General features: G+C 39.5%; 1 protein-coding gene across 4 annotated transcripts in view; it reads left to right on the top strand.

The window, feature by feature from the left end:
- The window catches only part of GRAMD4 (GRAM domain containing 4), a 144,738-nt gene extending 134,092 nt beyond the window's left edge, over positions 1 to 10,646 (top strand). For 3 of the 4 annotated variants that reach the window (XM_083182919.1, XM_083182920.1, XM_083182921.1), the window contains 4 exons: positions 392 to 485; positions 820 to 904; positions 2,061 to 2,129; positions 3,591 to 10,646. In XM_083182919.1, coding sequence (XP_083039045.1) covers positions 392 to 485; positions 820 to 904; positions 2,061 to 2,129; positions 3,591 to 3,692 — 350 coding nt within the window. In that variant the 3' untranslated portion in view covers positions 3,693 to 10,646. The remainder of the gene's footprint in view (positions 1 to 391; positions 486 to 819; positions 905 to 2,060; positions 2,130 to 3,590) is intronic. The other variant, XM_083182918.1, reaches the window with a different exon arrangement.
- The last annotated feature ends 15,545 nt before the right edge of the window (positions 10,647 to 26,191 follow it).

Here is a 26,191-nt window from a genome sequence, read left to right as displayed (position 1 = left end):
TGGATCTTTTGCTAAATCTTCTGATCTTACATGCTGCATGAAAGATCAGAAGATTCAGCAAAAGATCTGTGGGATCGCGCATCCGTTCGATATCAACCGATTTTTTTTTTTTTTTGGCTTATAGGTCGGAAATCGGCCAATCGAGGAAAAAACTAATAGTTCTAGTGTGTGGGCACCTTAAGCTAAAACTTTGCCAATATTTACTTTTTGCACGAAATCTTTTGTCCACGACTGACTGGGAGTTCAAAGGAAATCTTAAGATCACAGATATTTCTGGTGTGTGGGCACCTTTTTAGATTTCAAAGTGCATCATTTGGGCACATGGGAGCTGCACCATGCAAAGCAAACACAATAGTAACTTTGTTGTTTTTCTCTGATTGTTCCTTTGTAGCTTGTGACACTGGTTGGCGTTGCTGTTTAATTAACAGAGATCGGAAAATGCCTACGGACTACATCCGAAATGGTGTGCTTTATGTTACAGAAAAGTAAGGCGTGCTCCCTCTTTTCTGTCTATTCTCATTGGTAGTTGAACAATGCTGACTAGCATTTAAAATACATAGCAACAGTTGTGTTATCTGATTCACCTGTCTGGCTGTTTTTCCTGATTTTGTGCATCCCCTGATTGATCTGCCATTCTAGGGCAATTTATAAATAAAAAAAGCGGTCAGCCATACTTTAAGGCTGACTAGGTTGCCTAGAGCTGCAGGATAAATGTTAAGGTTTAAATATCAGCCTGGATTCACTGACACAAGTACAGTTATTTATTAAAAGTGGTTTGTTTTTTTTCTAATGCTCTTTGTATCACCATTACTTTTGCAGCTATTTATGTTTTGAAAGTTCGAAGTCTGGATCATCAAAGCGGAACAAAGTCATAAAAATAACAGACATAACGGATGTTCAGAAGGTATTTTTTAAGCAGTTTCTGATTTTTGTACAATAAAGTTCCAAAGTTCACTTGCATGGAAGTGTTATGGATGGAATGATTTGTAGTGCATTCTATCTAAGGTCTGATGGCACTTCCTGCATGTCTTCTTTAAGTTACTGAAGATGCTGCACATCATAATTTCACTGTTTTGGAGAATGGCCATATATACTTATGTGCATGCAACTGCTTGAAGTATAATTATTTTTAATTTTTCGGTTTTAAAACCGATATACTATGACCTCACCTGACAGTCACCTATTCTCATTCAGTTTGAAAATATGATGTATTGTCTAATCTCTGTATACATTGTGAGATATTTAGGGGGATATTCAATCTCCGGCGAGCACCTCCCCGGGGAGATGCCCGCCGGGCCCTATTCAATGCTGTCTTCCCCGACAGCATTGAGCAGGGTATCTCGGCAGAACGAGCCCGACATCACTAGCTGTCGGGCTCGTTCTGCCGAGAACAGCCGGGAAGTGACGAGCTGCCGGCTGCAGCTCGCCTCTTCCTGGCCGCAACTCACGGCCACGCCCCCTTTTCGTTACCCGGCAGGTGGGACATTGAATCCCGCCTGCGTGTTCTCGGTCTCTGTGCGTGTTGTTTGTCTTGGATAAAGTGCCTGATTATGGTTTTGATGAATGTTTTCTAAAGTAATGCAACCATGTACTTTTTTGGGTATTTAAAGGGGAATTCAATTAAGAGTGAAATGTGAGAATTGCGGTTGCCACTGTTTTTAAATGCCATCAAAGGCAGCTTAACTTGCACTATTTGCACCTCTATTTCCTGCTTCCATGCCAATTCGCCCAGGTAATTTCTGGTTGGCCACAATTGAATTCCCCATTTGGTTTTACTCCATAGCAGCTCTAGGTTTAGAAAGGATCTGATTCCTACAGATACAAGAGGCTGTGCATATTTCTATGTTTATAAGTATTGTCAGAGTAGCACATTTAATTTGAAATTCTACTGCATAATACTAGAAAATACTACAATTACCAGATTGATAATATAAAAATGTTATATATATATATATATATATATATATATATATATATATATTTATTTATATATATATATATATATATATATATATATATATTTATTTATTTATTTATTTATTTATTTATTTTTTTTTCAGTATAAGGTTCTATCAGTTCTCCCAGGATCTGGGATGGGCATTGCAGTTTCAACCCCTGCGACACAAAAGGTATGCACCAGATTTGTATAAATTGACAAAAAAAAACAAAACATTTTACATTTCCCCTTTTGTTGCACCTGTAATTTCTTTCTGTCAATTTATATATACTAAGGTCGTACATATGGACATAAATAATGGAGTTAAAAAGTTTTATCTACCAGTTTATTATGTGTTTATCCTGTATGGTACCACAAGTGAATTGTGTATTTTTCTGCCATTGAAGACTTATTAGGAGTTACAAGAGCTGGTGTACAAGTTCCACCTGTGGTTAGAATGGTTTGGTCCAGTGTTTTTACCATAAAGAGGGCATAGGGCCTTTTACTTAAAAATAGAGGTATCTCGCATGGCAACTGGAGGCTAAACGTATCTAGTTGTCAACGAATTGCCTATGACAACGGAGTACTGTGTCTTTGGGTGACTCCTACCCACAAGAGACTTAATTTGCAGTTTCCTGCCCCGTGTCCCAATGGGGAAATGTTTAGTAAGGTTACATTGGGCAGGGTGTACTAAGCATTAAATTGTGGTAAAACCCAGAAAACTGGTGTTTTCAGGGGGTTGTTGCAATTCCCATATGTATCATTCTTCAAAAAGAAAAACCTTATGGAGCTTGTACCCTGTAGGTAGGATGAGAGTGATTTTTATTGTTTTCTCTCTGTTCCCCCCCCCCCCCACATCACAACAGTTATGCATGCGATACTAATAAATGCTGTTTATTCATGCAATTAGGGATTGATCTAAAGGTGCCCATACACTGTGCGGTTTGAATTGTACAATGGTGCTGTACAATTTGAACTTCAGAGCTATGCAGTTCAATTTTGTTATACAATGCTGTGCAATGCTATGAGATTTCAATTGTATGCCATTTGAACTGCATACAATTAGGACAAAACTACATAATGTAATTAGTTACATTAGCTACAACAGTGATGCAATGCGATCTAGTACAAAAAGTACTGCTTGCACATAATTTTTGTAATATATAATATAACTGTTCCTAGGGGGATAAATTGGCAGTCAAAAGACACCAGCATCCTCATTCAGAGGATCCCGATAGACTATTTGTCCCATCTTATACTGTACATCCCATCATTCCTATGTACCTGTATGTTTTTCATGTTTGTGGTGTTAACCATTTATGTGCACACTGGCTACAGAGATTTTGACATTCCTTTGGAACTTAAAAATGGTTTGTTACATCACGACTTTGCTCAGCGTTGCTCATTCTAGCCAGATGTCTCGCGACACCTGATGTTTTGAGGCTAGGTGCATGATGACACATCTGTAGCAACTCAATTTAAATTCTCCTTGCCGTTTCCACTTAATATGACCCTATTCTGTGTACACTGCAATACATTTACGTGTCAGTGTGGATGAGTCTTAAAAACTTATTATTTTTTTCTTTTTATGAATAAATGTCCTCATTTTGTCTTTTGCTTGGTAATCTCATACAAATGTTTCCTTCTTTTGTAGCCACTAATCTTTGGTGCCATGGTACATAGAGATGAAGCATTTGAGACCATCTTCAGCCAGTATAACAAAATGACATCGGCAGTATCGGTCAATGACACCTAGGATAATTATTCATCTGTCCTCCCAGCTTTACAACATCATTTTGCCTTCCACTTCTTTAGTCTATTTTGCAATAATTTTACTGAATAGAGGGTTCTATTTTTCTGTTACTGAAAGCGATTGGTTTGTTTTATATCTGTTCTTTTAAAGCATCAGTCCTCCCATTTTTTTTAAACTGAAATTACACAAAACAGTGATTCATCTTTGTGAATCCATCCAGCGCTGCCCTCAGCATATATTTATTATTTTTATATATATATTTTTTAAATGTATGTTGAAAATCAAGAGCTCTATCGGTTTTCATTCCAGATACATGATAAAATCGGACAGTTTGGATGTTTCTGAAATGTAATACATAGGACAGTAGGACGCGTTACTTTTTTTAGTGGGGTGTATTAAGTGAGAAAATTGTTCATTAACCTAATTATCCCCTAAAGTGAACTGCCAAATTAATTGCACTTTTTTTTTTTTTTGTTATGTAATTTAATGTTTTGCTATGGAGTCATGAAGTGTAAAGGATCTTGAAGCTATTCTGCTTAGAAATAAAGCTAAAAGGCTTGTGGGAAAAATGCAGATGAGGGTGATTATCCGGGCCCCTCTGTCGCTGAACAAGGTGTATGTGCCACACCTGCAGCTCCGGGCCCTGTACCACACTGCCATCTCCTTTGGGCACTGTGCTCAGAGGAGAATAGTGCGGTGTCTGGAGTTAGCAGGAGGTTAATGAGCTGGGCGGCCACTGACTCTACAAGCATTTGAGGCTCCAGCATGGTACGCGTGATAGCTGGTAGTCTAGGGCTTTAAAGATATAGGTACGCAGAGGAAACGGACCCTTCAGTGTATGTCTGGTATTCTTGGTGGCTCAGTCAAAATTTTGCTATGAATCTGCCCAATTGCTACACTTGCCCCCCCTCCACTTAAAAAAACTGTATCCTAACTTAATTAGTAACCTTTTGATCCAATACTTAAAGCTGCTGTAAGCATGCTGTTATACAGTTTGTATTTACAAAGCCTGACTTTAGATATTGATTAATAATATCTGTTACGCAGGTAACTGAAGATTTTTAAAGGCCAGTATTACTAGCACTTGGTTTTGCCAGACAGAGTACAAAAATAAAATGAAAAGCATACTGTGTATAGTTTTATACAGCCTGCTTTGCCGTCTGAAGTGACCAGCGCTGATGGAACCTTTCTGTTTCACAACAAAGAGCCAGTACGTGCAAATTTTTTGGAGCCTCATTGACATGAACGGTTTAAATGTGCTGGCACTGCCCTGTTATTATACTTCAGCCAGATAGTATATATTCAGCATCTTTACTGCCAGGTCTCTGGTGTGAGCCACTAAAATACTCTGGGTCACATTTACCAATGAACAAAGTACACCGCAAAATAGACATTAAAGGGGTTTAATATGTATTTAGATTTGGGGGGAGATTACACTATCCATTCCTTCCTCAGCCTAGTGCACCAATGGAAGAATTCCTCTTGGATCCGCACCATTTACAAAATTCAGTTCAGTGGTTGCACTGCTGAAAATGCAAAGTGAAGTGAGCTGAACACCAAATTACACATGTTAAACCTTTTCCACAATAAATGATTGCACCGTTTTCTAAAGCATTTCTATTATGATTGCAGTGCAGACTATGGGCCAAATGTAATGGAGATTTTGGGAGAGTTTTTTTTTTCTTAAAGCCTCAATTTACATGGCAAAATCCACCTGGTTTTTCAGTATGAAGGATTGCCGCTTAAAAAAAAAAAAAAAAAGGAAAACTCTCTCAATCGCTCGCTTTCTGGTTCTCACACCCTATTAAATTTGGCCCTATGTATGAAAGCTTCTATCTGCACTTGAAATGGAGAAGAAACCTGATCTACACTTTGATACGTTTGCCCAAATCGTGTATCATATATAAAGTATAGAGTAAGAAATTCTCACACGTTGATGAGTGATTTATTTTATACTATTTATGGTCAGACTGAAGCCAATACCGTCTATATCTACATATTATTAAAGTCTATGGCTAAAGGTTCCGCATTTACTAGTAATTTTATGCAACCTTGTCTGCCTTTTTAATGTGATTAATGATGCTTTGTTAAGCCTGACATAAGCATAATGTTTTATTTAGTTCTTGACTGCAGAGTTCTAAAGTGAAACTTTTGCAATATGTACAACGTTACATGCAAATAATTTTCCATAGCAGCAGATCTGTAGCCAGCCTTGCAGGAACGTTGTTACAAGCATTGCCTTGCTGTATGAAGACGCTTTACCGTACACTGATCAGGTCAATGCAGCAATTGTTTTCTTCTAGCGGTTGTTACAGCTGCTAAGCGAGTTGTATGAATCCTCTTAAAGGGTACATTTATATTCCAGTACAAGCCATAGTCTTCTGCTGTTGTATGGTGCCATCATTTCAAAACCTTTTACTGTAGAGCATCTTCTATAATTGTTCTGCTCATGATCGGAAAATGGAGAGTTGTTCTAAAGGTGATTGATAAGTTGACTTGTGGAAATAATGACTATAGTGCCTCTGTGCTTAAAAGGCTAGATACTAGTGTTGCCCATGATAAACCCACATGACTTTAGTGTGCTGTGAGGCAGAACATATATTTTGGTTGCCCAAAAGCTGTTCAAGCCCTTAAACCGTTTTCCCTGGTATTGTTGGCTGATCTGAAAAAAGGTTCATCACGGCATTCAGATTTTTTTGTGTTCATTCATATAGCAGTAGTGACAAAATGATTTTTTTTTTCTATTTTAGATTAATTACTAATGGCTATGTTTGCAAAAAGCAGTTGTAAAAGCCCTATACACACAAATTGATGTTACAAACTATAGACCCTTCTGAATGATAGTCAGTAATATCTGTTAGTGTGTATTCTCAATATTGTTATTTATGTGTGCTCCTGTGTCCCATTAATAATGTCCTCAGTCTGTACATGCAGCTGAATTTACTATATCGATAACGTCTGCATGTACGGAGTGAGGGCAGGGCGATGTCAGAGACCGATATCTGTGACCATATTGTTTTCTTCGGAGCTCCGCCAATAGCATTAATGATGGATGGGGCTTAACAATTGCATATGTATTCATTTTGGTAGCAATAGTGTATTCCTGACTAGAATTGTAGACTATAAATTCATCTGAATTGGCTTGCTTTGTAAGGTACAGTACCTGAGCTGCTTGTGATGCATGTCACAAGACAGAGCCAATATGGACAAAACAAAACCTATAACTTCATACAGCGCCCAGAAAGTGATTGTAATTAACAATATTGTGAAGGGGTGGTAGGAAACAACACAACAGAATATTATACTCCCATTATATTGTGTGGACCTCCATCCTATTTTCACATCAATAGTTAGAACTCTTCTGATGGGTAGGATACTCCAGTATATGAAAAAGAAGGAAGGCTTATTATAGTGAAGCCAGTTTTAATACAAATAAAACAATATACATTTAAACACAAAATATCCAAACTTGAAAAAGCTCCAGACAGCAGATGCAAGGGAACAATTACCAGCATGTGTATCAGAACTGTTTTTTAATCAGTTCACGCATATGTTTGTATCTATGGTCACCAGTCCGGTGCCGGGTAACAGGTCTGGGACAGCTGTAGACCGGTAAGGATTTGGGAATATCCTTTATTTATAACCTCTGTGGCAGCCAAAGGGAGCGCAGAACCGGAGATAACTTCTACATTTTTTACTAGAGCCTATATGGAGTTGGGATCATTTCATAACAGGATTGGAAGTGCTACTGCTTCAAATGAGATAAGCTGTCAGAATTAATTTACTGGAATTGCCTGACACATGCATTATCTGAATTAAGGCCCCCACACACTAGTCCGACTTGTCTATAGGGGAAGTCGGACCGTATTTTTCTTGAACTGCATCGGCAACTCCCCATGAGTCCTCACATCTGATTTGACACTTGATTTATCGCATGTTAAAGGACTCCCGGGGAGCTGCCGGGAGATTTCATGGGAATTGCATGCAACACATTGCAGGTGCTAAAAAGCACCTGCAATGTGCCGCTGATTGGTCAGACTCCAATTGATCCAATGTGCGTTAGGTCTGACCTTTGACTGAGTATGAGAACTGGCATTGTATCCAATCAGATGTCAAACACCTGCGATTTGTACACTTTTCACCCAATTTCTCACCCCAATCCATTGGAATTAAGTGAAAACAGGCCAAATCGGACTAGTGTTTGGGGGCATTTAGACTGGCTTTACTGTGCTTGCATTCCTGAATTGTGGAAGATATGGTTACGTTTTCTGCGGGGCTATGTAACTAGACTGGAAAACCTGTGAACATTGTGAAACAATTCAATCATGTTCATAGTCTGAATAAAATGAATAAAAGAGCTTCTTTAGATGAGTCTTTTGGCTTTTCCAATACTTGTAGCACTGTTTAAAACTTGAGATACAGTGTACTGTAGTCCAATGTAAACCTCTGTGTTAAAATGTTAAGAACGCAATGGTGGGATTCGCACAATTATCCTATTTTGCCTATTGTGAATGCATTTATTACATGTGAGAAGTGCAAAGGACAGTGGGATCACTCAAAACACTGCATAAGGTCTCCTCACTAAAGCTACTTTTTCACTTTATTTAAGGTATACGGTGTCTTGGGTCACCGTTGTTTGAGTATTATGCGTTGAGCGGTTTTCTTTAATTACATTTTTTCAGATGTTGTAGTAAAACATGGTAACATTCTCAGTGCCCCAGGTATTGAAGCTCTTTTATATACTTTGTCAATCAACTTGTTTTGTAAAACTTTTTTTTCTTCACTATTTTCTTATGTCACTTTTCTGAATTTTTTTTTTTTAAGGAAACAAAAAATGTAAATGTATACGGTATAAATATTGTTAACTAGAACACACTGTTCTTTAAAAATGATCACACCACCAAAATGATGAGAGGTCTTCCCAAATTACCGCTGTCACTTGGACATTACATAGTTGGGATGCATTGACGGGACAATCATTCTTCCAAATATTGCTGCCTTCACTGTGTTGAGCATGATACTACATGTATTGGGAGATCTGATTACCTATAATTCAAGGATGCGTATCAATGTACAAGTCATATTATGTCCTTTTGGAACCGCTTTGTTTACACTTGGTTTCTTTACAGTGTTACTGTTCATTGCCGTCATGATCTAATAAAATGCAATGGGGGGGGGGGGAGAATTTCAGTCCTGTAATTTGGTACCATGTATGGTGAAAACTCACTTAATATTGGGGACTGGAGACCTTTTTTATCTGTGTCTGGATTTATTTGTATAAAAGAAACTAAAGAAACTACTTCATACTTTAAAGGAACATGTTTGTACACTGTGTTTTGAAACTTTATTTTGACCAAATGTTCCAAGACACTGGAATTACATCAGTTTGATGTTAAGAGAACGCAATATGGAGAAATGACTAGTGTGGTGGTTTGCAGTGATGAATTAACTGTGAATTGTCTTTTTTTTCCCTTTTGTATTGTTTATATTGCTTTGCGGTTTTGGGGGTGTTTTTTATATGGGAGGTTTTTGCAATGTATTTTTTCTTAAATGCAGTTTTTTTTGTCTTTGCAATCACATTGGCCTGTTGGAGTTCCTTTACATTTGTAAAGGGAAATGAAATCAGCCATTTTATTGTCACTTGTTACTCTTTCCTGTTACAGCTGTAGGGGCTTCAGGTTTGGAAATGGCAAAAAAAGTAGTACTACTTTGCCAACATAATGAAGAACGACTTCATCTTAATAATCTCCGTCAACCTCAGTAGTTACATTCATATTTGTTTGTTTACCATACTGCACTTCATAATGGCAATGACCAGTCCAGACTGTGGAGCCTATATTTAGTAACCTGGTGCAGTGAAGAAGCAACCTATTTTTTTTTTTTTTTACTGCTGAAGTTCATAGTATAAAGGTTACATTAAAACATTACTCCTTTTATACAGTTACTTAGTAAGCCCCATTGTTTATCATTGAGTTTACCAAAGTGACAGTTTTCCCCAAAAACAGAGTGTGTTGGGCATACTGTCTGTTACAGAGCGCTTATATCTTCATGTTTACACAGAGCTATTACAATACATCTGTGGATAGAAAGGAAATCCAATGGTCACATGACACATGCACTTGAACTCCAATCTGTGTTAACTGGGTAGGTCCACAGTATACTGTAACTGTAGAAATGTCTGAGCTGAATGTGATGCTGATTTATTGTAGTACTTAATGCACACGCACCAGAATAAAGGAGCAACATAAAGTGCTATGTGATCTCCTAGCTTTATCATTTATGAAGTGCACTTGGGTAACAGAACATTGTACAATGATAAACTGCAGTATTTCCCTCTGCATATAAAGGAGTGTCTTTTTCTTTTTGTAAAACCCCAGTGGGAAGATAGGCTAGCTATGCTGCCTTTTATGTCTCAGTAGTGGTATGGTGTGTATCTGACCCCCGAGTACTGGCCATCATTCAGCTAAGTTATGCAAAGTCCTCCAGAAATTTTTGCTTTAAGCTGAGGATTCAGCAAATGGTAGAGACAACTTGGCCCTGTAAGGTGTAAGAATGTCATTTTGAGAAATATCTGGGTTATTACATATGTACATTTGGTACTTGTGTATTATCACGCGCCCCCGATTTCCATCGCAGGGCATTGTACAACCACAAAATCGCGTCTCATCACATGCCATGCCATATGATCGCATGCGATGCGATTATACCCGATTTTTAATTGTACAGGCACCCAGACCCGATTTTTACATTGTACACCCACCCTGATGGGTAATGACAATGTAAAATGCCCCCCCATTGTTAACGCCACCCCACTATCAACACTAACCCGAAGCGTGGCGAGCGGCGGCGGTACGCGTCCTCCGACCTTTTCATACCCCCACTATCCACGTCGGCGTGGAGTTGATTTTATATAGTGTGGCGAGCGGACGCGTAATACTTGTGAAGTAATGCGCGTTCCCTCGCGTGGCTCGATGCACTCGCCATACTATATGAAATCAACTCCACGCCGACGTGGATAGTGGGGGTATGAAAAGGTCGGAGGACGCGTACCGCCTTTCCCTCGCGGGCTCGCTACGCTCGCCACGCTTCGGGTTGGCGTTGATAGTGGGGTGGCGTTAACAATGGGGGGCATTTAACATTGTCATTACCCATCAGGGTGGGGATACAATTAAAAATCTGGTCTGGGTGGGCATCTAACATTGAAATCGCATCACATACCATTATAATGGCATGCTATGAGACGCGATATTAAAATTGTACACTCATCCCGGGAAAAGCCTCAAATCGGGTCCATCGCATGCCACCGCATACCTTAATTAGTGGTATGCGACTTGACGGGCGCCGTGATACTACACAAGTACCGTACATTTTATTTTGTTACTCTGCGATTTAAGTGAAGTGAAAGAAATATAAAGATCCATAGTCCTGCTCTACATTATTCTTAGCATAAGAAAGAGTATAGCGAAAGAACACATTGGCAACCTCAATTTCTACATTACTAAGAGAAGGAAAGTGGCAGCACAGATGTCCATTTATTGAAAATGTAAGAATTGTATTTATATTTTTGACATTTGTCTGCTGTGTATAGAAATGTTAGTTTTTACTAAACTATGTAAATATGGGTCCGTTATTATCTCTTGTACTGAGGCTGCATTAGAATGTTGCTACAATTTCTATGTCTGAGGTCTGAGAGTCTATTTTTGAATTTGTGAATAATTATCTCATAACAAGAAACTTGTATGTAACTAACTGTAAATTTTTTTAGAAGAATCTATTGTTTAACAAAAAAGAAAGTCTTGTTAAAAAAATAAAGTAATTTCAATGAATGTTGATGGATATGTTTTCCTTATTGTGGACATGGGTTATCTATTCTTATAATCCTTTTTATTTATGGTGCCACTGTGGATTCCACACTACAGAACAAACTACATAAATGAGCAAAACAAGAAAACAGCAACTTGCAGTAAGACAAATGTACATGGAATATAATTGCTGCATCAGTGGACATGACGCTAAAATAAGAATCAGAGGCAGAAAGAGAGTTCGGGGACATTTGTAGAGACTATGGATCCAATCAAAGAACACAAGGAAGAGCACATGAGGGGGAGATAACCCTTCTCATGAGAGCTTACAAGCTAAAGGAGGGAGGCAGACATGGGTGTCACATAAGGGGTTAGACCGTGAGCATGGAATATATCTGGGATGAAATATGGCAATGTCTGGATAGCCTGTTTTGCAGAATGGTGGAAAGTCTGATAAGGTGCGGCAAGCCAAAATTTGGGAAATTGGAATGGGAGGAAGCAATCATGAAGAGGGTGGGTGATACTGTGAAGAGATGTAAATGGGAGTCGAATGGTTGAGTGCTTTATAAGCAAGTGTAAGAAGCTCGAATTGTATTTTGAAGGGGAGCCAGTGTTGAGCCTCTAAAAGCAGAGGCATATGTCGTATGTTTAGAGAAAGATGACATAATATTTATTGTCTTTGTCATTCAAAATTTATAGTCTAGATCCCAAGAGATGCAATTTAACAATTGCAACAGCAAAGAGGAGTCTGGCAATAGCATTGAACAGATTATACTTGAGAAAGATGGTAGTTGAGGAGGCCAGATAGGTGGAGATTACAGTAGTCCAATCTGGAGATGATCAGCAAGCAAATTAAGGTCTTGGTAGCATCCAAGGTGAGAGTCTGATCCTAAAAGTGTAATATATGAGACTGTAAATAGTACTGAATGGTTTGAAGGACAGCGCCCGTTTAGCTAGAGCAGATAGTCAATAAATTGTTTAAGGTGAGGTTATGAGGGGAGGGAGGATGATCACTTCAGTCTTAAATAATCTTAAATTTAAGAAAGTGGGGAAAGGTCAACCTGCTTTTGACGGAAGCACAGCCAAAACCAAAGGGTTTTGGCTGTGTTTCCGTCAATCTCAATCCAGCATAAAAATATGCCATATTGAGGCAGGGAAGACTGCGCCGGATGAGCAGCAGCAGCTTACATGGCACTGTCCACCGCAGCCTCCCATACCCACCGCCGCCAGGCCGGGTGAGTAGCTCTGGAAGAAAGACTGGGTAGGTGGAGCGCTGAATCAATGAAAGAATTACAATCCTGATCAATTAAGATGTAAATATATAAAACAATTTATTACATAAATAAAAATATATACATAAATCACACAAAAAAAAAAAAACATGTAGCTAAATTGCACTTAGTATGAAACAACCCCTATAATTGGGGAATGGATACTTGGGAAGAAATACAGTCACACTTGTTCCTATGTGTACTCCCTTTATAGACAGTTTTTGCCAAAAACTATAGATATTAACTGGTTTTAGTGGGTTTCCATTAGCCTGTTTGATAGCCAGATGTAGTATGTCACTTCGTGAGCATAGGTGTTATTTACTCACAGCAAGACCGGCTCCAGAATGAACAGGTGGTGGTGTCCCTTGAGTGTCCAGTGGGCAAAAAGATTGGTGTGAAGGGAGTTGGTCCAAGTGGTTGATGGAAAGTTTTGTAATCCAATTGGTATCCACAAGAGTATCCAGGGGTGAACCTGACGCGTTTCGTCATCCACGGATGACTTTTTCAAAGGTGTGACTTGGTGGATGGAGTCTCAGATATTTATACCATCAAACAGGAAGTACAACTTTGACCTCCAAACAAAGTGCTACCCTATTGGTCGGTATTAAAAAGCATATAATAACATGTAATAAACAGTCTAAAACATAATACAGGATACAGAAGGCAGTCTGTGTATTAAAATCAAATAGATCATTTATTCAGATGAGAAAAAGCAGAATGAATGCATATAAAAACAGTGAACAGCATCTTGCGGAGTATTTCCGGATGTTGGAACGCAAAAACGCGTCATATTTCCGGTGAATGGAACGCAAGATACGTGATACATGTTCAAAGGATGATTCTAAACAGGAGAATGGGTCACATTATGTGTTAACCTTTATTAAGGTTGGGGGAAGCAGTCTAACATCTTTTGGTTCCCCATGGCAGTGTACAGATGCAGCGGCTGTGGTATCTGTGTGCCGCGCGTCTGTCACTACTTCCGGTATCGGTGACACGCATTACCAGAGACCGGAAGTTGCGGTTTCAAGCGGAGTTTCATTTAATATGGGGGAAGTGGTCTGCGCCATTTTGGAAGGGTCCGCTGGATTTGCAATGATAATGTATAATACATAATACATATAGGACGGAACTCGATACTATATAGAACAACAGAAGCATTGTATTTGTTGTTATTTATTCTCATCTAGATTTACAAGAGAAAGAGAAATATAAATGAAATTAATCCATTCCGAATACATATATACTTTGCATAAAGCAGTATGGTTAAGAACCTATTTGGTAGCAGGTTTTTTTGAAAACGAAAAAACAAAAACAAACACTAAAAAAGGGGGGGGGAGGAGGGAGGAGAAAAAAGAAGAAAAAGAAGAAAAACACTGAGGGAATATCGAGAAAAAACATTGCATGGTGTCAATACATATGGTTTTTTGGAGGGGGCATCCTTTAAACCTGGGACATATAGGTTAAGAGAGGAAAAGACATCATTTTGTTGAGAATGTTACCTATATAAGGTAATAATACATTATATGACACTGTAATGATATATGTTCAGGAATCAACATAAAGGTTGTGAGTGATACAGTTTTTTACGGCGATATACTGTATTTTTATTTTTTTGGTTATTATAAACAGACGTTTAGTTCCACTTGGTCATTTAGACCTTCTGGGTGGATAGAATTCATGGTGTGCATCCAATACACTTCCTGGCGTGCTAAGCTGGTGAAGCGGTCGCCCCCTCTTTTTGTGTTTTTTATGTGTTCTAATCCTATGATTTTTAGACACTGTGGATTACTATCATGGTGTGTTAAATAGTGTCTGGAGACACTGTGGTCACTTTTTTTGTTTATAATATTCCTTCTATGCTCGAGGAAGCGGGTTTTAAGAGCTCTTGTGGTGCGACCTATATATTTCAGGTCGCACGAACATGTCAGCATATAGATTACAAACGTGTCACAGTTGATAAAATACTTGATTTTATACAGTTTTTTTCTCTGATATTAATATTTGTTGTTGTTTGTTCTGTATATGCTGACATGTAATGCATCTTGTTTTGTTGCACTTATAGCAACCCAAAATCGAATCAGACATGACATTCAACCAGTTTGTATTTGCTGGGATGTCTTCCTTATAGAAACTGGGTGATAAAAAGTTTTTTATTGTCTTATTTTTCTTGAAAATGAAATTCGGTTTAACGGGCAGATGTTCTCTGAGGATGGGATCACATTTGATTAAATTATAATTTTTATTGATTATTTTCCTAATTTCTGTAGATTCGCTATTGTATGTGGAGATGAAGGAAAATTCCTTATTGTCCTTTCCTCCGTCTTTCAAATTCTTACTGTTTTTATCTTTGGGAATAAGTAGTTCAGCCCTATCTAGTTTTCCAGCCTCATCACATGCCTTTACAATTAAATGCTCGGGGTATCCTTGTTCTAAAAAGGCCATTGACATACCTGAGCTTTGTTCGTGAAAGGAGTTTAAATCGGAACAATTCCTGCGTAATCGCAGGAATTGGCCACGGGGTATGTTTTCTTTCCAGGGGGGGTAGTGAGCACTTTTATAATGTAAATATGAATTGGTATTGACTTCCTTGTTGTAATTAGATGTTTGAATCTGATTATTGATAATTTTTAGTGTCAAATCTAAATAGTTAATTTGGGTGGTGTGATAAGAATGGGTGAACTGTAAATTAAAAGTATTATTATTCATAAATGTGACAAAAGAAAGTGCAGATTGTGCATCCCCATCCCAAATAAAGAACAAATCATCTATATAACGGCCATAGTGGACCAGGTTCGACCCGTGCCCGCCCCCCCACACGAGTTGGTCTTCGAGCATACCCATGTAGAGGTTGGCGTAGCTCGGGGCAAACCTGGTCCCCATGGCCGTCCCCATCACCTGTAGATAATATGAATTATTAAACAGAAAATAATTATGCTGTAGAATAAATAATATTGAATCCAACAAAAAAGTGATGTGTGAATCACTGAGGTCCCCATCTCTGTTTAATTGATTTTTAATAGCTGTAAGACCTTGATTGTGTGGAATATTCGTGTAAAGACTTGAGACGTCAAGTGTGAGAAAGGCATAGCCCTCCCTCCACTTGACGTCATGTATCAATTTGAGGAAATGTTGAGTGTCTTTGATGTGGGACCTCAGTGATTGTACCCGTGACTGTAAAAAAGAATCTACATAAGAAGACAAGTTGGCTGTGAGGGAGTGAATACCAGAAATTATAGGTCGTCCAGGGGGTGATGTGAGGGATTTGTGAATCTTGGGCAAATGATAATAAGTGGGGGTGATGGGGTGATCTGTAAATATAAATTTGAATTCTTCTTTTGTAATAATATTATTTTCTAGTGCTTTTTTTAAAAGGGTTTTTAAAGATTCGTTAAACATTAGAGTGGGGTCTCTGGTTAATTTTGTATAGTGTGTGGTATTAGAAAGTTGTCTATTTTCCTCCGTGAGGTAGTCTATAGTGTCCTGAATAACTACCCCCCCCCCCCCTTTGTCTGCTTCCTTTATGATAATTTTAGAATCTTTCTGCAGATTTTTTAGGGCTACCCGTTCGTCTTTCCGAAGGTTATCCTTCTTATAAAGTTTCTTGTTATTATTATGGCATAGGGTTTTAAAATCTTCCATTGTTACCTTATAAAAGGTATCTATTGCTGTTCCCTTAGATTTTATAGGGTAAAATTCGGATCTTTTGCGGAAGATTTTGCGGTCTCTATCTAGGTCAAAGATAAGGCTGGCTTTTTGATGGTCATTTTCATTTAGGAGGTCTTCTAGTTCTTGTAGAGCAATATTATCCTCTTGGTCTAGAACAATGGGTATAGTTTGTTCCTTTGAATTATAAATAGATTTGTTAGCAAAGTACTTTTTGCGGCACAAAGTCCTAATATATCTATTAAGTTCCACAAATAGCATGAATAAATTGGGGTGAGTGGAAGGAGAAAACTTCAGACCCTTTTCCAGGATTTTTATTTCCCCCTCAGTGAGGGTCCTGGATGAAAGGTTGAATATTTTTCTGTTTTTATTGTTATGGGATTTGTTATTCCTTTTTATTTTCTTAAGCTGAAGCTTTCTCCCTCCTCTTCCTCCTCTATATCCGAGTTTCTTCTTTTTTTGTTTGGATTTCTGGCACTTGAGTCCCTGTCCCATCTCGTCTCCCGTTGGTTGTATCTGTGGAGAGTTTGGTATAAAAAAGGCCCTGTTGGGTTTGAATTTTGTATTTCTTTTGTTCTAAGTTTTGGTCTCGCTCCTGAGTTAGAACCCTGTCTGGGTGTTAAATCATTAGGTGAACGGTTGAATCTATTTCCCGGTGATCTATAATCATCCCCATCTTCCTGTCTCAAGGGGGGTCTGAATTTGTTGTTCCTGTCATATTAAGATCTATTTAGATATCTCTCCTTTTGGTGGGGAAATACGGGTTGGTCTCTTATTCTTTCAAAATGAGTATTTTTTCTCCTATACTCCCTTATGTCCCCACCCCTATAGTCCTCGATATCCCTCTGAAACTTTTTACATTTTGCTTCCATCAGTATATTCTCAAATTTCAATAGTTTATCTGTGAGTGAATCATCTCTCTCCTTGTATTCTTTAGTATTGGCAGATTTATCTAGTTTTTTCTTTAGGGTGTCAATTTCTCCCTCTATCATTTTCGCTTTTTTATGTCTATATTCTACCACAAGTTCCATCATTGACAGGGAACATTTATCAAGCAATGCGTTCCATTTGTTTTGGAACTCCTCATCACTCTGGAAGACTGATGGTTTGCTGAGTCTCAGACCTCTGGGTATAATTTTTTGGTCAATGTATTTTTGTAAATTGGTACCATCTAACCAGTGTCTGGTCTCCAGCTTCATCAGATCCTCCAGAGTGTTAAAATCATCTTTTAAATCATTTTCAACATGTAAAATCCTCTCATTGGGTTTGTCCCATTTAGAGAGATATGACTGCATCAAGGTCTTACAGCTATTAAAAATCAATTAAACAGAGATGGGGACCTCAGTGATTCACACATCACTTTTTTGTTGGATTCAATATTATTTATTCTACAGCATAATTATTTTCTGTTTAATAATTCATATTATCTACAGGTGATGGGGACGACCATGGGGACCAGGTTTGCCCCGAGCTACGCCAACCTTTACATGGGTATGGTCGAAGACCAACTCGTGTGGGGGGGCGGGCATGGGTCGAACCTGGTCCTCTATGGCCGTTATATAGATGATTTGTTCTTTATTTGGGATGGGGATGCACAATCTGCACTTTCTTTTGTCACATTTATGAATAATAATACTTTTAATTTACAGTTCACCCATTCTTATCACACCACCCAAATTAACTATTTAGATTTGACACTAAAAATTATCAATAATCAGATTCAAACATCTAATTACAACAAGGAAGTCAATACCAATTCATATTTACATTATAAAAGTGCTCACTACCCCCCCTGGAAAGAAAACATACCCCGCGACCAATTCCTGCGATTACGCAGGAATTGTTCCGATTTAAACTCCTTTCACGAACAAAGCTCAGGTATGTCAATGGCCTTTTTAGAACAAGGATACCCCGAGCATTTAATTGTAAAGGCATGTGATGAGGCTGGAAAACTAGATAGGGCTGAACTACTTATTCCCAAAGATAAAAACAGTAAGAATTTGAAAGACGGAGGAAAGGACAATAAGGAATTTTCCTTCATCTCCACATACAATAGCGAATCTACAGAAATTAGGAAAATAATCAATAAAAATTATAATTTAATCAAATGTGATCCCATCCTCAGAGAACATCTGCCCGTTAAACCGAATTTCATTTTCAAGAAAAATAAGACAATAAAAAACTTTTTATCACCCAGTTTCTATAAGGAAGACATCCCAGCAAATACAAACTGGTTGAATGTCATGTCTGATTCGATTTTGGGTTGCTATAAGTGCAACAAAACAAGATGCATTACATGTCAGCATATACAGAACAAACAACAACAAATATTAATATCAGAGAAAAAACTGTATAAAATCAAGTATTTTATCAACTGTGACACGTTTGTAATCTATATGCTGACATGTTCGTGCGACCTGAAATATATAGGTCGCACCACAAGAGCTCTTAAAACCCGCTTCCTCGAGCATAGAAGGAATATTATAAACAAAAAAAGTGACCACAGTGTCTCCAGACACTATTTAACACACCATGATAGTAATCCACAGTGTCTAAAAATCATAGGATTAGAACACATAAAAAACACAAAAAGAGGGGGCGACCGCTTCACCAGCTTAGCACGCCAGGAAGTGTATTGGATGCACACCATGAATTCTATCCACCCAGAAGGTCTAAATGACCAAGTGGAACTAAACGTCTGTTTATAATAACCAAAAAAATAAAAAGACAGTATATCGCCGTAAAAAACTGTATCACTCACAACCTTTATGTTGATTCCTGAACATATATCATTACAGTGTCATATAATGTATTATTACCTTATATAGGTAACATTCTCAACAAAATGATGTCTTTTCCTCTCTTAACCTATATGTCCCAGGTTTAAAGGATGCCCCCTCCAAAAAACCATATGTATTGACACCATGCAATGTTTTTTCTCGATATTCCCTCAGTGTTTTTCTTCTTTTTCTTCTTTTTTCTCCTCCCTCCTCCCCCCCCTTTTTTAGTGTTTGTTTTTGTTTTTTCGTTTTCAAAAAAACCTGCTACCAAATAGGTTCTTAACCATACTGCTTTATGCAAAGTATATATGTATTCGGAATGGATTAATTTCATTTATATTTCTCTTTCTCTTGTAAATCTAGATGAGAATAAATAACAACAAATACAATGCTTCTGTTGTTCTATATAGTATCGAGTTCCGTCCTATATGTATTATGTATTATACATTATCATTGCAAATCCAGCGGACCCTTCCAAAATGGCGCAGACCACTTCCCCCATATTAAATGAAACTCCGCTTGAAACCGCAACTTCCGGTCTCTGGTAATGCGTGTCACCGATACCGGAAGTAGTGACAGACGCGCGGCACACAGATACCACAGCCGCTGCATCTGTACACTGCCATGGGGAACCAAAAGATGTTAGACTGCTTCCCCCAACCTTAATAAAGGTTAACACATAATGTGACCCATTCTCCTGTTTAGAATCATCCTTTGAACATGTATCACGTATCTTGCGTTCCATTCACCGGAAATATGACGCGTTTTTGCGTTCCAACATCCGGAAATACTCCGCAAGATGCTGTTCACTGTTTTTATATGCATTCATTCTGCTTTTTCTCATCTGAATAAATGATCTATTTGATTTTAATACACAGACTGCCTTCTGTATCCTGTATTATGTTTTAGACTGTTTATTACATGTTATTATATGCTTTTTAATACCGACCAATAGGGTAGCACTTTGTTTGGAGGTCAAAGTTGTACTTCCTGTTTGATGGTATAAATATCTGAGACTCCATCCACCAAGTCACACCTTTGAAAAAGTCATCCGTGGATGACGAAACGCGTCAGGTTCACCCCTGGATACTCTTGTGGATACCAATTGGATTACAAAACTTTCCATCAACCACTTGGACCAACTCCCTTCACACCAATCTTTTTGCCCACTGGACACTCAAGGGACACCACCACCTGTTCATTCTGGAGCCGGTCTTGCTGTGAGTAAATAACACCTATGCTCACGAAGTGACATACTACATCTGGCTATCAAACAGGCTAATGGAAACCCACTAAAACCAGTTAATATCTATAGTTTTTGGCAAAAACTGTCTATAAAGGGAGTACACATAGGAACAAGTGTGACTGTATTTCTTCCCAAGTATCCATTCCCCAATTATAAGTGTATTGGATGCACACCATGAATTCTATCCACCCAGAAGGTCTAAATGACCAAGTGGAACTAAACGTCTGTTTATAATAACCAAAAAATAAAAATACAGTATATCGCCGTAAAAAACTGTATCACTCACAACCTTTATGTTGATTCCTGAACATATATCATTACAGTGTCATATAATGTATTATTACCTTATATAAGTAACATTCTCAACAAAATTATGTCTTTTCCTCTCTTAACCTATATGTCCCAGGTTTAAAGGATGCCCCCTCCAAAAAACCATATGTATTGACACCATGCAATGTTTTTTCTCGATATTCCCTCAGTGTTTTTCTTCTTTTTTCTCCTCCCTCCTCCCCCTAACTCCCCCTCCCCCCCCCCTTTTTTAGTGTTTGTTTTTGTTTTTGTTTGTTTTTGTTTTTTCGTTTTCAAAAAAACCTGCTACCAAATAGGTTCTTAACCCCTTCACGACATTTGACGTATATATACGTCATGGCCGGGAAGTACTTCCCGACACATGACGTATATATACGTCATGACTTTAAACTGTCACTGCGTCTCGAGACGCAGTGACAGAGGGACGATGTCTGCTGTCCCTGACAGCAGACATGTCCCTGCATGCCCAGGGGGGGCTGCGATGTCGCCCCCCCGTCGGCGATCGCTGTGATTGGCTGTTCAGTGTTCAGCCATTCATAGCGGTTTCCTGTGTTACCAGCGAATCAGACGCTTGGTAACACAGGTGTCAATCACCGCCGGGCGTCAGGGGGCATGAGGGGGTCATCGGTGACGATGACACCTCACCCCACCCTCACCCCACCTGCCCCCAAGGCTGTGATTGGTCCGTGGGACCCACGGACCAATCACAGCCAAGGCGCGACATTTAAACTAACGGTGACTGCGCTGCAGACGCCATTCCGGTCTGGAGTAGCGTGCAGAGCGGTCACCGTGCCTATCTGTCGTGATACTGACCTGATCCTTGCAAATACTTACCTGATCCTTGCAAATACCTTACCTGATCACTTGATCACTGCTTGTAGCGTGCTGGACGCTTCCTGGATCTGACTTCCTGAGACTTCCTGCTGCTGCTGCAGTGTGATAGAGAGATAGAGAGAGAGAGAGATAGAGAGAGATAGAGAGATAGTGACAGAGAGAGCTATATTTTGTGTCTGCTACCCCCCCTTTTTGGGGGTGCAGGGTTTTTTTATATATAAATAACTGTCGCTGCTGCTGCAGTGTCATAGTGATAGATAGTGAGAGATAGTGATAGATAGTGAGAGATAGAGAGATTTGTGTCTGCTACCCCCCCTTTTTGGGGGTGCAGGTTTTTTTTTTATATATATAACTGTCAGTGCTGCTGCTGCAGTGTCATAGTGATAGATAGTGATAGATAGTGAGAGATAGAGAGATAGTGACAGAGAGTGATAGAGAGTGTATATTTTGTGTCTGCTACCCCCCCTTTTTGGGGGTGCTGGTTTTTTTTTATACATATAACTGTCAGTGCTGCTGCTGCAGTGTGATAGATAGTGATAGATAGTGATAGATAGTGATAGATAGTGATAGATAGAGAGAGATAGAGAGAGAGAGAGATAGAGACAGAGAGTGATAGAGAGTGTATATTTTGTGTCTGCTACCCCCGCCTTTTGTGCTGATCACTATATCTGAGGTGATCAGCAACTTTTTGGGGGCGCAGAGGTTTTTTTTTTATATATACCTGTCAGTTGCTGCCAGTTGCACCAAAGGTTGTGCACCTGCTGCCCCTCACTGGTAATCAGTGTCGCATCACTGATCACCTTTTTTTTTGTGGGTGCTGTGTGGTCTTTTTTTAATTTTTTTTTTACACACACTGTGATTTTGTGGGTGTCCTGTGGCCACTGATCACTGATCAGCTTTTTCGGCACAGGGTTGATCTATTTTTTTTTTTTTTGATCAAATTCCTGTTGCCTTTGAGCGCTGTTCAGTGACAGACGTTACTGACCAACATCTGTGCTCAATTTTTGGCGCAGGACCTTTTTTTTGTTTTTTTAACCCCTTCAATTTTTTTTTTTTAACCCCTTCAATTTTTTATTTTTTTTAACCCCTTCAATTTTTTTTTTTTGTATAAAGTATTTTTTTTGTTCTGCACTACATACACACAACACACTACATACCCCCCGGGTTGAAATAAAGTTTGTACCCCCCCCCCTACACTATACACGTGTTGAAACATTTCACTACCAGTAACACAAAAATAAAAATGTCATCCCAAATGTCATCCCAAATGTCATCCCAGTCATCCAGAAGAATGTATTCAGTGGAGGAGGCATATGCCATGCTTGCTTCTGATTCTGACACAGCCAGTGAGGCAAGCGGGGAATTTGAAGGATTCGTCTTAAGCTCCTCTTCCTCCTCTGGTGATGAGGGACCCCCTCAAAGACGCCCCCGTAGAGCAGCTGAGACCCCCCCCCCCCCAATAATTGATCTCGTATGGACCCCACCACCAGACAATTTTGAGCCCCAGGTTCCTGAGTTTTTGGCCATGCCAGGAATCCAATTTGATTCCACAGGTCTCAGAGAAATTGACTTTTTCAAATTATTTTTCTCTGATGATTTTATAAATTTAATGGTGGACCAAACTAATTTATATGCCCAGCAGTTTATTGCTCAAAACCCCACGTCATCATTTGCTAGGTGGACCCCTGTAGATGCAGTAGAGATGATGACGTTTTGGGGTCTGGTGTTTCATATGGGCATAGTAAAAAAGCCACAAATTAGGCAATATCGGAGTACAGATGTTCTGTACAGCACCCCATTTTACCGTATGGCCATGACTCGGACTCGTTTTGAGGCAATCCATAAATTTATACATTACACCGATAATGCACAGTGCCCACCCAGAGATGATCCCACCTTTGACAGGCTATTCAAAGTCAGGCCGGTCATTGATCATTTCAGTGCCAAATTTGCAGAGCTATACATCCCTGATAAATGTATTAGCATCGACGAGTCCCTTATACATTTTAAAGGAAGGGTTAAATTCCGCCAGTACCTTCCCAGTAAGAGGGCAAGGTATGGCATAAAAATGTATAAGCTGTGTGAAAGCACCACAGGGTACACCCACAAGTTTAGGGTATATGAAGGGAAGGATTCAAGAATTGAACCGCCAGAATGCCCCCCCTCCTTCGTAGGTGTTAGTGGAAAAATTGTCTGGGATTTAATGCACCCCTTCCTGGATAAGGGTTATCACCTCTATGTGGATAACTTTTACACCAGCATCCCCCTGTTTAAGGCCCTTGGTTCAAGAGGTACAGCAGCTTGCGGTACTGTGCGTAAGAACCAAAGAGGCCTCCCAAAAACGCACATTGCCCAAGTAATGAGAAGGGGTGAAAGCAGGGGAATATGCACCGAAAATATGTTGTTGGTCAAATATAAGGACAAGAGGGATGTCCTTATACTGACAACAATTCATGGAGACAGTACCACCTCCATCCCTGTACGAGGTACCAGTACCCACACCTCAAAACCAAATTGTATCCTAGATTACAATAAGTACATGGGCGGAGTGGATCTTTCAGATCAGGTACTGAAGCCGTACAGTGCCCTGTGGAAAACAAATATCTGGTACAAGAAGCTGGCCGTGTATATCATCCAGATGGCACTGTATAACGCTTACGTGCTATTCCGTTCTACCGGCCAGAGGGGGACATTTATGCACTTTCAAGAGGAAGTCATAAAGGGCCTAATATTTGGGAACCAGCAGGCAGAGGGCCCCAGTACTTCTAGTACTGGCCCCCGTATTGTACCAGGGCAGCATTTTCCCAACGAAATCCCCTCCACTGCAAGAAAGGGCAGGACACAAAAAAGGTGCAAAGTTTGCTATAAAAAGGGAATAAGAAAGGAAACTATTTTCCACTGTGAAACTTGCCCCGACAAACCCGGCCTATGTATAAAGGAGTGTTTCAAAATATACCACACATCTATGGATTATTAGGTTCATCATTTTACCGTGCTTCGGGGGTCTTGCTAATGCCACATAGCACCCACCATTCATTCCACCAGAATCTGAGCTGCAAAATCCAAAAATCACTCCTTCCCTTCTGAGTCCTATCATGCACCCAACTGGTATTTTTTGGTCACATGTGAGGCATTGCCGTACTCTGGAGAAATTGGGGCACAGATTTTGGGGTGCTTTGTCTCCTTCATTCCTTGTGAAAATGAAAAATTTTGAGCCAGAAGTACATTTTTGTGTAAAAAAATGTATTTTTTCATTTTCACAGCCCAGTTGTACCAAAATTGGCGAAACCCCTGGGGGTTTGAAATGTACACTATACCCCTAGATGAATTCCCTGAGGAGTGTAGTTTGCAAAATGGGGTCACTTGTGGGGGGGTTCCACTGTATTGGTAATGCAACATAGCACCCACCATTCATTCCACCAAAATCTGTGCTCCAAAATCCAAAAATCACTCCTTCCCTTCTGAGTCCTGCCATGCACCCAACTGGTATTTTTTGGTCACATGTGAGGCATTGCCGTACTCTGGAGAAATGGGGGTACAGATTTTGGGGTGCTTTGTCTCCTTCATTCCTTGTGAAAATGAAAAATTTTGAGCCAGAAGTACATTTTTGTGTAAAAAAATGTAATTTTTCATTTTCACAGCCCAGTTGTACCAAAATTGGTGAAACCCCTGGGGGTTTGAAATGTACACTATACCCCTAGATGAATTCCCTGAGGGGTGTACTTTGCAAAATGGGGTGACTTGTGGGGGGGTTCCACTGTATTGGTGCAACATAGCACCCACCATTTATTCCACCAAAATCTGTGCTGCAAAATCCAAAAATCACTCCTTCCCTTCTGAGTCCTGCCATGCGCCCAACTGGTATTTTTTGGTCACATGTGAGGCATTGCCGTACTCGGGAGAAATTGGGGCACAGATTTTGGGGTGCTTTGTCTCCTTCATTCCTTGTGAAAATGAAAAATTTTGAGCCAGAACTGCATTTTTGTGTAAAAAAATGTAATTTTTCATTTTCACTGCCCAGTTGTATCAAAATTGGTGAAACCCCTGGGGGTTTGAAATGTACACTATACCCCTAGATGAATTCCCTGAGGGGTGTACTTTGCAAAATGGGGTGACTTGTGGGGGGTTCCACTGTATTGGTGCTTTGGGAGTCTTGCTAATGCAACATGGCACCCACCATTTATTCCACCAAAATCTGTGCTGCCAAATCCAAAAATCACTCCTTCCCTTCTGAGTCCTGCCATGCGCCCAACTGGTATTTTTTGGTCACATGTGAGGCATTGCCGTACTCAGGAGAAATTGGGGCACAGATTTTGGGGTGCTTTGTCTCCTTCATTCCTTGTGAAAATGAAAAATTTTGAGCCAGAACTGCATTTTTGTGTAAAAAAATGTAATTTTTCATTTTCACTGCCCAGTTGTATCAAAATTGGTGAAACCCCTGGGGGTTTGAAATGTACACTATACCCCTAGATGAATTCCCTGAGGGGTGTACTTTGCAAAATGGGGTGACTTGTGGGGGGGTTCCACTGTATTGGTGCTTTGGGAGTCTTGCTAATGCAACATGGCACCCACCATTTATTCCACCAAAATCTGTGCT

The sequence above is a fragment of the Crinia signifera genome, chromosome 4, assembly GCF_055691185.1.
Source record: "Crinia signifera chromosome 4, ASM5569118v1, whole genome shotgun sequence".
Classification (NCBI taxonomy): domain Eukaryota; kingdom Metazoa; phylum Chordata; class Amphibia; order Anura; family Myobatrachidae; genus Crinia; species Crinia signifera.
The sequence above is the reverse complement of the archived record's forward strand: the minus strand, read 5'-3'. Positions and strand labels throughout refer to the sequence as shown.